General features: G+C 38.8%; 1 protein-coding gene and 1 pseudogene across 1 annotated transcript; both read right to left on the reverse strand.

Annotated features, from left to right (window-relative positions):
* Window positions 1-2,002: 2,002 nt before the first annotated feature.
* Window positions 2,003-4,287, reverse strand: LOC121783787 (annotated as a pseudogene).
* Window positions 4,288-14,738: 10,451 nt separating this feature from the next.
* LOC121784151 (dof zinc finger protein DOF1.5-like) lies at window positions 14,739-15,080 on the reverse strand. Its single transcript, XM_042182329.1, has one exon. The coding sequence runs from the start codon at window positions 15,078-15,080 to the stop codon at window positions 14,739-14,741; it is 342 nt and encodes a 113-aa protein (XP_042038263.1).
* Between the last annotated feature and the right edge of the window lie 1,412 nt (window positions 15,081-16,492).

Here is a 16,492-nt window from a genome sequence, read left to right on the forward strand (position 1 = left end):
AATGCGTGAAGTCGACTTTGAAGATATACAAGTGGGCTTCTTTTTTGAATATGAAATTATTATTTTAATATAAAAAATTATTTGTATATAAAAATTTTTTCACAATTATTTAATTATATCCTTTTTTCCAATGGATTTCAATCTATTTTTTTTCATTTTAATCATACTATCTATTACTCCATCCGTTCAATAATAGTATAATCATTTTGTTATTATGGTGCCATTACATAGTAGTTGCGTCATTTTCCTTTTTAGTTTAAGTGAACACATTTATTCCCACTTACTTTATTCCTTCTTCATCTATGTTTTTCATTTTCTACTTTATCTTCCTTAACTTAACTTATTCCCACTTACTTTATTCCCACTTACTTATTCCTTCTTTAGTTTAATTATGTTGGGGTTTATGGTTTTTATTTATATAATTTTTAATTAGTTGAATATTTTAATTATGTAATATTAATTATTTGTGTATTTTAATTGGATATCAATGGATAAATTTACATTTAAAATATAAAAGAAAATAAGAAGGTTAGACATAGGAATAGATAAGTGAAAACAGGGTGACTGTTAGACCATCCACAATGCCGCCCAGCCGACCGCCCAGCCGAGCGCCGGCGCTGGGCGGTTCGCTGGGCGGTCTATTGCAGTCGTCCAACGGGCGAATGGAGAGAGAAACCGCGCAGCGCTGGGCGGTCGCGTGGCGCTGGGCGGTCCGCTCGGCGCTATTGCAGCGCCCGGATCGCCCAGCGCACCGCCTAGCGCGAAATTAAATTTTTTTTTTTCCGAAACACTATATATACGCGCTTTGCTCGTCATTTTCATTCGCACCACTTGTTTTAACGAGTACTCTCTCGTTAAATTGGCACTCCTTTTTATTATTGTATTTTTTTTAAAATTAATGTATTTTTTAAAATTATTGTACTTTTTAAATTTTAATATTATTATTAAACTTTTCCGTATATGTCTCGTAAATTAAATTTTGTATATTGTGTGATTGTTAATTATTTCATTTTGTATATTTTTGTTAATAGTGATGTGGATATTATGTGGCTAGGTTATGGCTGGGCTATTGCTGGGCTATTGCTGGGCTATTTGCTTGTTTTGATGATGTGGCAGGAGGATTTTTAGTTCTGATGATGTGGCAGTAGCTAGGCTATGGCTGGGCTATTGCTGGGCTATTCCTATTGTGGATGGTCTTAGAGTTGTTCCTTAAGTAAAGAATGTGGTAAAAAGTGTTGTAGAGCTAGAGCCTATAAGTAGGGTGATAAATGAATTGGTTAAAAACATGGTTGTGGATGGCGTAATATATCAGACAATCTAGATATGCACCAATGGTTTCAATTGAGGCCATCGCTGTTGTATATTGACGGACGAGAGTCCCTTCGGAGCTCCAACAAGGCAATGGCATCAAGTAGATAAACTGGTTGTCTCAGTGTACTCAACACGACGTTCACAACTTCGACCAGGGGCGGAGCCATGAATTTGTAGGGACAGGGGCAGATTTATCTATGAAGAAAATTTAAAAACTCGAGGAGGGGCATTTCCTGAAAAATTAAAAGAAATAAATTACTCCCTCTGTCCCAAGGAAGATGACCCCTTCCTTGGGCGGCACGAGTTTTATGCAACTTTATTTTGTGTGTTAAGTAAAGAAAGTAAAGTAATAGACAGTGAATAAGTAGAGATAAAAATATTTTCATTTATAGTAATGAGTCATCTTTATTGGAACAAACCAAAAAGGAAAGTGAATCATCTTTAGTAGGATGGATGGAGTATATGATAGACAATATTTATATAGAGGAGAAAATATAGGGTGAGACAAATGCCCCTCATAAGGTATGAATAGATCCACCCCGGACTTTGACCTGAATTTGACAGTTCTTTGTCGAGTGACTAAATTACCACATACTTATTTTTTTTATTAGTAAATGAATTTAAATTTAAAGGCGAGAAACTGACTTGCTATTTGTTTTAGAAGAAATACAATAGGAGAAAATTAACAAAAACGAAAATTACATTGGCGCATTCAACACAATCCCAAAACCACATCTCCGATTACACGATAGGATAGCGACAACCACGAACTCTCACTGCAACAAGCACGATGAAGAATCGAGGCACGAGACCTGCTGCCTCTTACGAGGAATAAACAGTTGCTCAGCTGACTCCACCAACACCGACACCTTCTCAAGAACATCGCTCAAAGCTGCACGAACCGAGCCAACCACCCCGTCCCCTTCAACCGAAGTAATCAAGAACGCGACCTTCACCCTGCTTCCTTATGTGGATATCTCCGTCTTCACCACTCGAACCGGAAGGCTTCTGATCACCTTCCTCACATCAGACAGCAGATCAGGGCCAGTGTTCGCAGCAGAGTGAAGCCCTAAGCAAGAACGAGCCATCGCCACTATGATTCTCAATCGCTTCAACTTTCACTTCATCCGTGTCCATCGGGATGTGCAGGCCTTCGCTGGCTTGTGACGCAGTCGCCCTCAGCTGTTTTATTTGGCTTACGACTTCGGCTAGTAGAGTTGCCTTGTCCATCTGCTAATTCACAGAAATAACTCTCATTAAACTTCAAGAATTATAAGATTTGATCTTCATTGTATCAAATAATAGACAAAAGTATATTACTATTATCTAAACTAAAATCAAAGGCATTAAGCAACATTTCAACAAATGTTAAAGTATAAAAGAAAACTACTAACTAATACCAAGTCAAAATTTGCAATGAATAACTACTTAATATATAGCTTCTCTTTCCCTGAGAGTCGCAATCGCAGCTCAACTTCCCATCTAACTCTTTTGTCATCGAGACGAAAACTGTATAAATCATACTATTATATCAACACAAAGACAAAGATTTGCTGTCAAGTTAAAATATAATACAGTCATCTGCTAGAAATTGACTTGTAAAACTAAGCATGATATGCATCGGCAGGCAGTTAGCCTTCCATCCAACCAAAATCATCGTTCGATCACATCAAAGTATAGCCGGGGATAGCTTTGAAAACCAGCTGACATTAAAAAATACAGAAGCAATACTTGACTAACTAATGTAATACTGCAGAAGTTGACATTTCAAGAGTAGAATACCTCTCTCACTTCCTAATTTCAAAGGGCAACATCCCACACACGTCTAATACATTAATCGAGTATTGTAATAGAACACACACAGTCCACATTCGACGAAGAGAATCAATGCCTAGTTCATCAAAACGCAGACGTTTCTTACTATTCATCGTATCACCTATCATCAAAGGGGCTAAACAAGCAATGCTTCGCCTATATGGAACTATAATCCTAAACAATGATGGAAAATCTAAACATACTCAAATCCTACTTCTTAAGCACACAAGTAATCAACAATACAAATCAAACAATCAATCCACAGTAATGATAGAAATTGTAAACAAACTTCAAAAACAAGCATTCTATTCATTCAAACAGCAGACCTTTTCATTGCTCGGTACAAGCCCTCGGAGGCTCTCCAAATGTGCATTGATTCTTTCCCTTCTCCTCCTCTCTGCCTCACTATGGCTCAAAGCCTCTGCTGTCTTCGTCTCCGAAACCCCTCTTTTTCTCCCCACTCTTCCACAAGCCTTCACTAACTCCCCCTTTTCACCATCCAACACCAAAGACTGCTTAACAGGCAAAGACAAACACCCCCTATTTTCAGAACTATGCAACAATTGATTCACAAACTGTCCACCATCAGACTCGAAGCTAATACCATACTGATTATTATCACACTGCATCATATTACAAGTTAAATTGAAAATTTTAATCTATTCACAAGACACAATATTCTTAAGATATTCGTTTCAAGACATGCCACAAATAACACATGCTTCAATAATCTTAAAAAATTGAATCTTGAAATAGGCCTCGGCACTAAATCGAATCTTTTTCACAGAAAGAGGGAAATGAAGTGAAATTAAAGGGAAGAAATTTATGGGTCAAGGCCAGGAGGGCGTGTGGCGAGGGCAAACCAGAAAACAAGCATTTTTGATTGAGTTTTGAGGGTTGCAACAGAAGGGATTGTGATTATCAGGGCTAATGGCATGGACATTGTTTTCACGGAGGAGATTTGAATAAATCAAGAATGAGATGAAAATATTGCAGAAATCTAGTGAGCAATTAGCTTCTTTATCATTATGAAGGGGTCGAATTCCTGCATTTCAGAATCTTGTTCAAGCTCTTACGAGAATTTAAATGGGTGGGAGGAAGAGGGAAAAAAATAGCTCAGGTTTTGTTAGTGACTGTGTCTTGGCAAGCAAATAGCTCAATTGAAACACAGACTAAGCAATGGTGAAATTTGGGATTGCATTTGGATATATAAATACGAAAATGAAATTTAAAAGTCAACTGATTTAAGTGGCAGTAAACGAAATTTTGGACCTTAAGTTAACAATTTTTTATTTAGTTGTGCAAATAGCAGTTGCATGTACTCTTTCCATTTTATGAAAGATGCTCCCCTTTTTTGAACGGTAGATTTTATCATAAAGTTATTTTATACATTAGGTTGAAAGAATAAAGAATAGGTCAAACTAAAAATAAAAATGAGTAACTTCACACAGAATGAGTATATATTTATTACAACGTGTAACAAAAATTCAATCATGTTTAAATTTGATGTAAGTGAATTATGTAACTCTCAGCTGACTGTGAATATCTTTGCCTTGGCATTACATAATAGTAATTCCTATTATGACAAAGACCAGGTATTTTATACTCCATCCGACTCAAAAGAATATATATTTTAAGTTTGAAATGAGTTTTAATGCACAATTGGTAAAGTAAGAGAAAGATAAGAAGAAAAAGTAATTAAATTATTCTTAGTGAAGAATCGGTCCCACCACCTCATTATAGAGAAAATAGTTTCTAAAAAATAGAAAGTGAATATTCTCGTAGGACGAACTAAAAAGAAAATAGTGCATATTCTTTGAGACGGAAGGACTACGTATATTATAATACTAATTAAGTGTTTAATTAAATAGAGCACTAGTGTCCTTTTACTCTTAGAGTCCTTTCACTCTTAGAGTCATAATGTCCTTCCAACCACATGCTGCCACGTGACAGGTATAAGCAGCATAATAACAATATTAAGCAACAAAGGATAACACATAAGAGTTACCCCGGATGATATAAAAGACAGTTTATGTTGCATTTAATGCAATTTATTTTGCATTTTAGAAAAAAAATGCAAAATAAATTGCATTAAATGCAACATAAACTGTCTTTTATGCAATTCGCTCATATAAGACATCCACTAAGTTTGTTGCTTAATAACTTTGCTTTTTTGCTTATATGCCACGTGACGGCATGCGATTCGAAGGATGTTGTGATTCTAATTTGAGTTATTTTTTAAGTAGACCCCTAATTAAGTATTCTCTTATTAAAGATCACATTTAAAATACTAATTTAACTATACTAAAAAATCAATCCTAAATTTATGATCTAGAAAGAAAAGTGCAAGTTAATTAATATATTATTATTAATTAAGTATTCTTCTATTACACTTAAAATATTTAACTTAATTATATTAAAAAATTAACCCTAAATTTATAACTAAAAAAATGCGAGTAATATGAAATAAATTAGTATCATAAAATGCGAGTAATATGAATCGGAGGAGTATTATATTGTGATTTATATATGTCAATGAGTGAGTATTAGTCAAGAGTGATTAGCTTAAGACTAAATTAGTATTATATCGTTGTGGTGTATATATGTGAAAGACTAATTAGTTTGTGGCATACATTCATTGGCTCATTAACGGCGGCTTAAGGTATTGACACGGCATAAAGTAGTAGTAGATCCGAATTCAATCAAGTAGTTGATAAGTGACAACTCACATTTTTATTCTCGCTTATTCTTAAATTTTTATATGTGATGCTATAGACTCTTTGTAATAAGATAGAAGATACAACACACGTTATGATGAACTGTGTTTTATAATTATGATGCGTCAATCATGGCCGATGTGTCCATGTTTAAGCATCATATTTTTTTAAAAAAATAATCATCCATATTGTTTAAGTTTAATTTGAATTATTTTTCGAATTCTTTGTTTTTGAATTGGTAGCATTCCTTTTCTCATCCTTCAGTTTTAAATTTTAATCCTTTGTTCACTTCTTTTAACAACAATAATGTTTGATCGAGAGAAATTATTTGATATTATTAATTTATTATACCATATTCGGTTAACTGCGGCTAAACTATTACTTTGACATCAATCTAAATTTAAATAATTCATGAAGACAAGGGCATTCAATTATTTTATAGTTGACTTTCTGAACTATTGGTTTGGGGGTCTCTTTCTCATCAACCATTTTTAGTTCTTATTGGATTGTCTATTCAAGATTCAGTTTATCTAAGTTTTAATCATATCACCAAGAAAAATAATCTTGATGATTAAACATCTAAACAATTAATTTTCTGATACTATAAATAAAATACAGATTTCCTCCTTTTATGTTTTAGTTTTGCAATCTGTGAATAAACAACAATATAATATGTACTATTTTTAAATTACTCGATCTTCTTCCTCACTCAGGTATATGCGAGACAACTAGAATTATTAAAACGATATACCTATTTCTATACCTCTTTCTATATTATTTAAATTATTGATTACAATTACGGATCGATTAAAAAGATCATATGTTGTGGAGTATTCCAAAACAATTTTAAAATCTCTGAGATCCTCCCTAATTATTCTCAAACCTTTCAGTCTTATTCATCTATCGTCTTATGTATTCAGTCATTTTTTTTTTTAAATTAAGTGAAACTGAATCTATTTACGTTCAGATAGAGGTGCCCACGGTTCCGGAATCGGTGGTTACAGTTCGGAACCGCCGGTTCTGGTTTTAGAAATTGCCGAACCGGAACCGAACTGCGAGGGTGTTTCGCCGGTTACAGTTCCGGTTATAAAACCGCCGGTTTCGTTTTCAGTTCCGAACCGACGAGTTTTAACAGTTTTTCACGGTTTCGAACCGGAGGTTTTTTGCAGTTTTTTGCGGTTCCGACTCCGATTCACGGTTTTCCGGTAGTTTTTCGTGGTTCCGGTTTGGAATTGCCCTGAATCGGCGGTTCCGACACGGTTTCGGTTCGGGAATTTTTGAACCTGAATCGAACGACGGTTTCGGTTTGGGTAAATACTCACGGTTCCGGTTTGGAACCGTAACCGCTGGAACCGTAAACCTTGGGCACCTCTATGTTCGGAGTAGATGATCGTAGCATATTCATTTTTTCTAAATCGATTTCCAATGAGTGAGAAATAATGAATTAAAGTTGGTCACAATAATAGAGATATGTAATTAATTAATATTCCATCCGTCCCACAAGAATATACACTCTTTCATTTTTAGTCTGTACCACAAGAAGGGGCGGATACACTTGGGTGGAGGGTAGGGCTTAAGCCCTTACCCATTTTTTTTTTAAATTTCTACTTTCAAAATTTTCAAAATTTTGAAAAATCATATTAAGCCCTTACCAACTAATGGTATTATAGAAGAAATTATTTTGGAATGGATAGATGTAAGGGCTGAAATTAAAGAAGGAAGAAGGGAAAATTTAAAAATTGCAAAGAAAAAGTATAACCATGGCGCAATGGGGAGTGACTGAGTGAGGAAGAAGATCGAGTAATTTAAAAATAAAACTAAAAAAGTCAAACTGACCTCTATTAATTGGTTTGACGCGTTTTTAGCTTAGATAAAATAGACTTGAAACTTGTAAAAGTGCTAACACTTTTATAAGTGGGAACACGTTTTGTTTAAATAATTAAATAAAAAATTTGTCTTCTGTAAAATATAAGTACTTTAAGTTGTATATTGCAATTTAGAAAAATAAAAAGAGAGAGATTGAAGGGTTTATAACAGTGGCACACAGAAACGGAGAAAAGAGGGTTTGAGTCTTTGAGATTTTAGCGAATTTAAAATTCAAATTCTACACAAATTGTGAAGTAAAGGAATTTATTAAAGTGTTAATTTTGTATTCTATCTATTGTTTTTTTAAGATTTTCAGAGAATAGTTGCAAGTTTGTAAAAAAAGTTATAAACAATAGTTATTTTAAAGTTTTTATTTTTTTTAATTCTATGGCTTGAACTTTGAAATTCTTGTCAAATGCACATATTCTAATAGCTAATTTTTATCAAAAATATGAGATTGTCTAGACTGACTTGCAAAATCGATGGAAGAAGAGTGGAAGAATGACAGTTTAATTATGTATATTGAAAAAGACCTGTTTTTAACAATTGAAAACGAACAAATTCTGCAACGTTTTCAATCGATGAGAACACGTAGAATTCAGTTATCGCCGCTTTAGATGTAAAAACACAGCCATGACACGGTTTTTTTGTTCTTTTTATTAGATATATATTGGACTAGTTCGTATTAAATATATACATTTTTACGGTTGTTGTAATTGTGGTTTTACATTATATAATATTATATATAATACATATTATATAATTATATATATAATATATTTGACTATGAAAAATTATATAGTGGAGTCCAGCGCCAACCCCTATGGCCAACTTTTTCTGCGCCCACCCCTGCCCACAAGAATATGCACTTTTTAATATTTGGAAGTCTTTTCTCTCTATTGAGGTGAGACTCATTCTCCACTAACAATATTTTAATTACTTTTTCTCTCTACATATATCTTACTTTACCAATTTTACATTAAAACCCATGCCGAACCCAAAGTGAATATTCTTTGGGGACGGAGGGAGCATGTGTTGTAATTAATCCCACATTGATTTTAGATCCTTCATTAAACTTATATTTAAGAGAGTCAATCATTACATGTAGGAGTAATAATTAATGTGCACAAAAATGGACTACAAAGCCCACACGAGCAATGGACTACAAAGCCCACACGAGCACGGGGGCCGTAGCCGCCCGCCTTGCCGAGGCCTTAGACTTAAATCTTGACAATTGTTCTTTGATCGTTGGGACGGGAAGTTGGGCTCGGGGCATGGGCTTTATCCAAGAAAGACTTAATCTAATTGGCCTAATAAAATGGACCAAATAAAACAGTCTTGTTGCCTTAAGTGGCGCTAGTAACGTCTGTAACCTCCTTAGGCCATCCACAACGCTGTTACTTATCCGTCCCTTAAATTACTATTCATGGTCCCACTGTACTTTTTTACTCCATCTCTTAACTAAGGGACGGAACCTGCAACCCTCCGTCCCTTAAATTACTATTCATTCAATTTCATTTTTTAATTTTTTTTCCAACATATTCAATTAATAAAAAACACACTTCATTAAAAATAAAATAACATTACAACATAAAATTCGAAAAAAAATTAAAAAACATAATTAAAAATCCTAAAAAAATTAAAAATACATAATTTAATTTCCTCCTCCAAAGTTTGCCCAAATGTGCTCCATTAGATCATCTTGGAGTTGGGCGTGGGCGGTAGAGTCACGTGTCCTTACCCGAATAGACAACCGTTCTTGTATAGACAGATGCACTCCACTTCGAGGCGGACTACTTGCGGTTGAGCTTCCGGGGGCTTCAGGGTCAAACCAATTTCCCGCCTCGGGTCCTTCATCTTGGACAATCATGTTGTGCAAGATTATGCACGTATACATGATGTCGACCATGCTCTCCATGAACCACGTACGAGCCGGGGATTTGATAATGTTGAAGCGCGCTTGGAGAAACCCGAACGCCTGCTCCACATCCTTCCGAGCAGCCTCCTGCTTTTGCGCAAAAAGCGCCTGCTTTGCGTTCACAGGCCTAGTGCACGTCTTCACGAAGGTTGGCCACTTCAGGTAGATGCCGTCGGCAAGATAGTACCCCATTTTATAGCGTCGGTTGTTAGCGGTGAAGTTGATGGCCGGCGTTTTACCATCCAAAACTTCGGCGAAGAGGTCGGATTGGTGGAGCACGTTTATGTCGTTGTTCGAGCCGGGGACCCCGAAGTACGCATGCCAGATCCATACCCGGTAGTCGGCGACGGCCTCGAGTATAACAGTGGGGGTGGGTGCCTTTGTGGCCGCTTGTGTACGACCCCCTCCACGCCACCGGGCAATTCTTCCATTGCCAGTGCATGCAATCGACACTGCCAAGCATCCCGGGGATTCCGTGCACTTCTTCGTGAAGGCGGAGCAGGAACTGACAATCTGTTGTGCTTGGCTTCCAGAGAAATTCGTCGGTGAAGGCTGCCTCGATGCCTTTGCAAAATTGGAGCAAGCACATTCTCCTAGTGCTGTCTCCAATGTGGAGGTATTCGTCGAACACATCCGTCGTTTATCCAGTCGCAAGCTGACGGATTGCTGCAGTACATTTCTGCAGCGTCGTGTGGCTGGGACGGCCGACGGCGTCGAACCTATCTTGGAAGAACTCTTCCCGGGCCGCCAATGTATTTGCGATGTGGAGAAATAGCGGTCGCTGAAGGGGCTGGCAGCGGAAGCGTGCGTTCAAAACGGATCACATGAATTTGATCTATTTAGCAGATTATTTAGACAAAATCTATTCGCGAAATCATCACATGTATCATGCTCATAACTTGAATTAAAACATGCTTTAGCACATAAAATCCCTAAAACATGCTTACTACGGAATTAGCCAATTTACCTTGTTGATTCAATCAAGAATCGATGATGGCTTGCTCCGTCTCCACGTGAAGATCTTCAATACAAGACCTCGGATCTTCTGACTGGTGTCCCGGACTATACACTGATATTTGTGTGGGCAAATCTCACCAACGTACTAGGACTCGAATAATGGAAGACAGAACTCAGCTCACGGAGGAGGCACAAATTTCGAGCTCTCTCTTTAGAGGGACGAAAATTTTGATAATAAATTGTTATGTTTCTGTCTCCTTTATTCTCCTATTTATATAAGTCACATATTGGGCCCAGTCAGGGATCTAAGGAAGAATTTGGAACAGGCCTCACCCAATTAGCTTTTTACTAATTAAATTGAACCCACAATTTAATATAAGCTTATATTGGAATATTACGAGCAGCCACTACAGAAGTAATATTGCACTGCCTTTCAAATCCGAAATTACAAGTATTCCGGGTTTCCTTTAATTGCATTTGATTCATTTCCCGCGCTTAAGATGGAAACATCCATTAATCAATTAATGTCTGCTATAGACTTAATTAATTAACATATTTCGAATTCCAAGAGTGGACTTAGCAAGAAACTCTTATTTAATATTCATAGAGTAATCAAACTCCAACTAGTTAGGTTCCGAATAATAAAACCTCGTTTCGAGCTCCTCTTGTGGATGTTATCAAACGAGACTCTCCTCGCGCACGTTTCAACATAATCGCAATCCTAGCACCTCTAGATAATGATCACCACTACCCAATATACCTGGATCGTTGGGTTACGAAAAACCCGCACCTTTGGTAAGTCAAAGTAGTGGATCCTCAATATCGTATGCTCAATGCTAACTTACATTGATTAAGAAATTAATTTTGAAGACCTCGTCTTTCAGTAGATAGCATAAAGACTCGTCTTGCTGTTAGATCCATTCAGTGCTATACCACACCAACGTCATCTTATTTCAATAAGGTTTAGAAATAATCGGACTGACATTGCAACCTTTCGCGATAGGTAGTCTAGGCCTATCTAGGTTGTGAAATTCTTATTTTTCATTGTTTAGAACTGACCGTGTTACCTTAAACTGGACGACGCCCACAACCGTTCTACTAAAACAAAGACTTAGACTTTGTTACGTTTGCTCATACATTTAAATATGTAATAAACAACCATTAAATGTAAAACATAACAACATTATGACAAAAATAATCTGTTGCATTTATTGAAAAATAATCATTAGAGTTTTACAGTATCCAATCACTCGAAAGGTGATTTCTAGTATACAAAACCCTAACAATCTCCCACTTATACTCAAAACAGCTTTCGAGTATACAAAATAGTAGTGCACACATCTAAATTTCTCCCACTTATACTGAAAGCGAGTTGAGGTCTTGAATGAGTCGAACTCCCATCCCTTCAACGTGGCACTCGAACGGTTTTACCGCCAAAGCCTTTGTAAAAGGATCTGCCAGGTTGTTCTCTGACCCAATCTTGACCACTTTTATGTCCCCTCTCTGCACTATATCTCTAATGATATGATACTTCCGCTCTATGTGTTAGCTCGCTTTGTGAGCTCTTGGTTCTTTCGAGTTTGCCACAGCACCAGAATTGTCACAATAAATGGTGATGCTCTTGGGCAGATTCGAAACCACACCTAAATTTATAAGGAAGTTCTTGAACCATACGGCCTCTTTTGCAGCCTCCGAAGCGGTCACATACTCGGCTTCCATGGTCGAGTCCGCGATGCATTTCTGCTTCACACTCTTCCAAATTACGGCTCCACCTCCTAAGGTGAACACATATCCTGAAGTAGATTTTCTCGAGTCCTGATCATAGCTCGGCTGCATTGTAAACTAGAGCATAGTCAGTATATCCCAAAGGACAGAGCTCGGCTGCATTGTAAACTAGAGCATAGTCCTTAGTCCGTTTAAGGTACTTGAGTATGTTCTTTACGGCAGTCCAATGTCCTTGGCCCGGATTCGACTGATATCTTGCCACCATGCCAACATCAAAGCAAATATCTGGTCTAGTACAAAGCATAGAATACATGAGACTTCCAACTGCCGAAGCATATGGAATCCTTCTCATTGCTTGTATCTCAGACGGCGTTTTAGGGCACATCTCTTGAGATAAATGGATGCCATGTCTAAAAGGTAAGAAACCTTTCTTGGCGTCCTGTATGCTAAAACAAACTAAGTACTATTTCGATGTAAGATTCTTGAGATAAGCACAACATCTTCTTCTCTCGATTCCGAAGAACCTTGATCCCGAGGATGTGTCCCGCGTCTCCCATATCCTTCATCTCGAACTGGTTTGATAACCATGTTCGAACTGATGACAACATCTTTTTATTGTTTCCAATTAGAAGAATGTCATGTACATATAAAACTAAGAACACCACATTCCCCTTATCAACTTTCTTATACACTCAGCTTTCACTTGGGCACTTTTCGAATCCAAACTTGCAAACAGTTTGATCGAAACATTGGTTCCACGATTTGGATGCTTGCTTGAGGCCATAAATGGCCTTTTTAAGCTTCCAAACCATGTGTTCTTTGCCCTTTATGGCATATCCTTCGGGTTGTTCCATGTAGATGGTCTCCTCAAGACTGCCGTTTAGAAACGCAGTCTTAACGTCCATCTGCCATACATCCCAATCCATATAAGCTGCAATAGACAACAATATCCGGATCGATTTGAGCATGGCCACTGGGGAAAAGGTCTCATCATAATCGATGCCTTCCTTTTGGGTATACCCCTTGGCCACTAGTCTTGCTTTGAAGACTTTAACTCGTCCATCGGGTCCACGTTTACGTTTATATATCCACTTGCTCCCAATGGCAGTACAACCTTCGGGTAGGACGGACAAATCGTAGACGTCTTTGTCTATCATAGATTGTAGTTTCGAATTCATTGCTTTTATCCATTCGCAATGATCGATGAAAGAGCAGGTTTGCGTAGGTGTCGTTCAAGCAAGGATGTATCCTACTGATCAGGATGAAACAATCCCCCGCAAAGCCTAAACCTGGTATCAATAAATCTTCAACCCTCTTCTACATGGTTGTATAGTGAAGGTAGGGGTCGAATCCCACAGAGATGAATGCGTTTTTAGAATTATGGTGATATTCTGGAAGGTTTGGTTAGCTACCACGCTTGGGTTGAGTTTCTACCTAGACAGGAAATTAAAGTGTTACTCTACTGACTAGGAGGAGGGAGAGTTGTTAAACAGACGACTGTGTACGTGTGAGTGGGGAACATGATGTTTCATAAATAAATGTAGAAGGTACAAGTTTACTATAAAAGGTTAAACAGAATATCAGAGGAAAAAGAGGTAGTTAGGTGACTAGGCCTACAGGTCTGAAAAGTAACAGCTGAAAAGTAAGGAAAAGTAAAGGACAAAAGCAAAAAGTAACTAAAAAGTAATGTGGTCCCAAATTTGGATGTGGACATTGTCTTCTCCAACAAGTTTGAACACAAATCAAACAACTCAGGTTCCATGAACGAGAAATGCAGATTAACAACTTCACAAAAAAAAGATCTACAATCTAAACTCCAAATCAAAAGATTAAACTAACGAAACTGAAATTACGCTTACTGGTCAACATGCAGAATGATGCAGGGTGGCAGAATAACGTAAACTCGGATTTCACACTAGACACTTCTGGAAAATAAATCTAAACAGCCACTGAACTAACAAATCACAGATCGAACAACTCCAAATGAAATCATGCTTCCAACACTTAGAAATTACTGCAACAACTAGATCTAAGCTACCTAGGAAGAATGAAACAGATTTGAACAGAAAGAGATGCATAAAAAACAAACTTCATGCATAAAACGTTTGGATCTCAACAAACATTTCAAAGGATGATAAGTACTGAAAATGCAGCAGATCAAACGAAAGAAAAACAAGTAAAGGTTAACTAAGAATGTGAATAAAGATTGTTTTGCCACTCGGACGATGAAACTGCTACGATAGAAACTAACTGGACTACGTTACTTAAACAAATTGAAAGAGATGCGATCAACAGCTATTCGACTATTTGTGCGATCTCCGCCTCTTCCCGGCGAATAGAGCCGGAATCCGCGTGCTCCGCCGCGTGCCACTCGACACGTCGAAATCAAGCTGGTGGGGCCCACGGAGCGGGTCGAACCAGCAATACCATTAGAACAAGATCAGCTGAAGGCAAGGGCCTTGCTTTTGCCTTGCGACGGCCGCGCCCGACGCGGGAACATTTGCGCAGGGCGCCGCGGCGGTCCAGTAGCGCTGGCAGCCCTTGCAGAAGTGGCGCGGCTGGTTGACGTTGTAGTTGTTGAAGTAGCAGAATTTGGTCTCCGTGCTCTTGCACCTCGGACACGGGATGATCTTGTCCGGCCGCTTTTCCTGGGCAGGGTCAGGTTTCTCGTGTTCGGGGTCGCGTTTTGGGTCTGATTTTTCTCTAGGGGTGATTGTGGCTCCGAATAATTTGATCCCTGATGGGGTGTTGTTTTCTTGGAGTTGAGGCATGTATGTGAATTTGTGATGTGAGAGAGAAATGGAGAAAAAAAGAGCTATTTGGTTGTGAAGAAAATTGTGTGAATATATGTTTCAAAAAAGCGAAAAAGTGAACCGGAAAGAGCGGGTGGGGAGAGTCTTTATAAGTGAAGAAAAAAGTGCATGGTTGATCTTGATGGAGAGGATTTTGGTGTATAGACAAAATTTACTATTGGATTGTAGAATTGAGAGCATCCACAATGGCGGCGAACCCACCGGCTAGCCGATCCCTGGCGCTCGCCGGTCCGCTCGCCGAACCATTGCAGCCGGCGAGTGCCAAATCGGCGAAAAAAACGGCGCCGCGCACGCCGATTCCCGACCAGCAGGGCAATACGCTCCCCGATCGGCTGACCGCCATTGCAGGCTCCCGATCGGCGAGCGGATTTTATTTTTTATTTAATTTTTGAAACACTATATATACACGATTTGCACGTCATTTTCATTTGCACCACTTGTTTTAACGAATATTCTCTCTATCGTAATTTCTGTACAAGAGCAACAACACGAAATGAGTAGCGTGGGTGGTAGTAGTGGTGGTAGTGGTGGGGATGCTGAGGAGTACGACCGGCGAATGAACGAAGCGTTGGAGGCGTATACGTCCCGTGAGATAGACCGGCTGTTACAGAGGGCCTTGCAGCCGGCGGTACCTCGACCCGTTGTCCACCGCCGAGCAGTGATTGAGCGGGATCACGTAGCTGCACATCAGCGGCTATATGAAGACTACTTCGCACCGGAGCCGCAGTTTAACGCCAACCTTTTCAGGCGGCGTTTTAGGATGAGCAGGGCCCTGTTTATGCGTATTGTTGACGCTTTGGAGCGTCGATATCTGTATTTCTGCTTCAGGCACGTTGCGGCTGGCAAACCCGGCCACACACCTATTCAAAAGTGCACTGCGGCAATCAGGCAGTTGGCCTACGGAGGCGCGGCAGACATGTGGGACGAGTACCTCCGCATCGGTGAGACGATTGCCCTTGAATGTATGAAGTATTTCTGTCAGGGCGTGGTTGAAATATTCCGTGATCAGTACCTTCCAAGCCCTACCCCCGAAGACTGCCAGGAGCTGATGCAGATGCACGGGGAGAAGCATGGGTTCACGGGTATGTTAGGCAGCATAGATTGTATGCATTGGGAGTGGAAGAACTGTCCCGTTGCCTGGAAGGGGTTCTACACGACCGGCTACAAGGGAAAGAATCCCACGATGATCCTCGAGGTCATAGCTGATTACCGGCTGTGGATTTGGCATGCATATTTTGGGGTAGCTGGGTCGAACAACGACCTCAACGTCCTCAACTCATCGCCCCTTTTCAACGAGCAGTGCCAGGGCGTCGGTCCGGCCATCAACTTTATCGCCAATGGGAACCAGCATGATATGGGCTACTACTTGG

The sequence above is a fragment of the Salvia splendens genome, chromosome 21, assembly GCF_004379255.2.
Source record: "Salvia splendens isolate huo1 chromosome 21, SspV2, whole genome shotgun sequence".
NCBI classification, from domain to species: domain Eukaryota; kingdom Viridiplantae; phylum Streptophyta; class Magnoliopsida; order Lamiales; family Lamiaceae; genus Salvia; species Salvia splendens.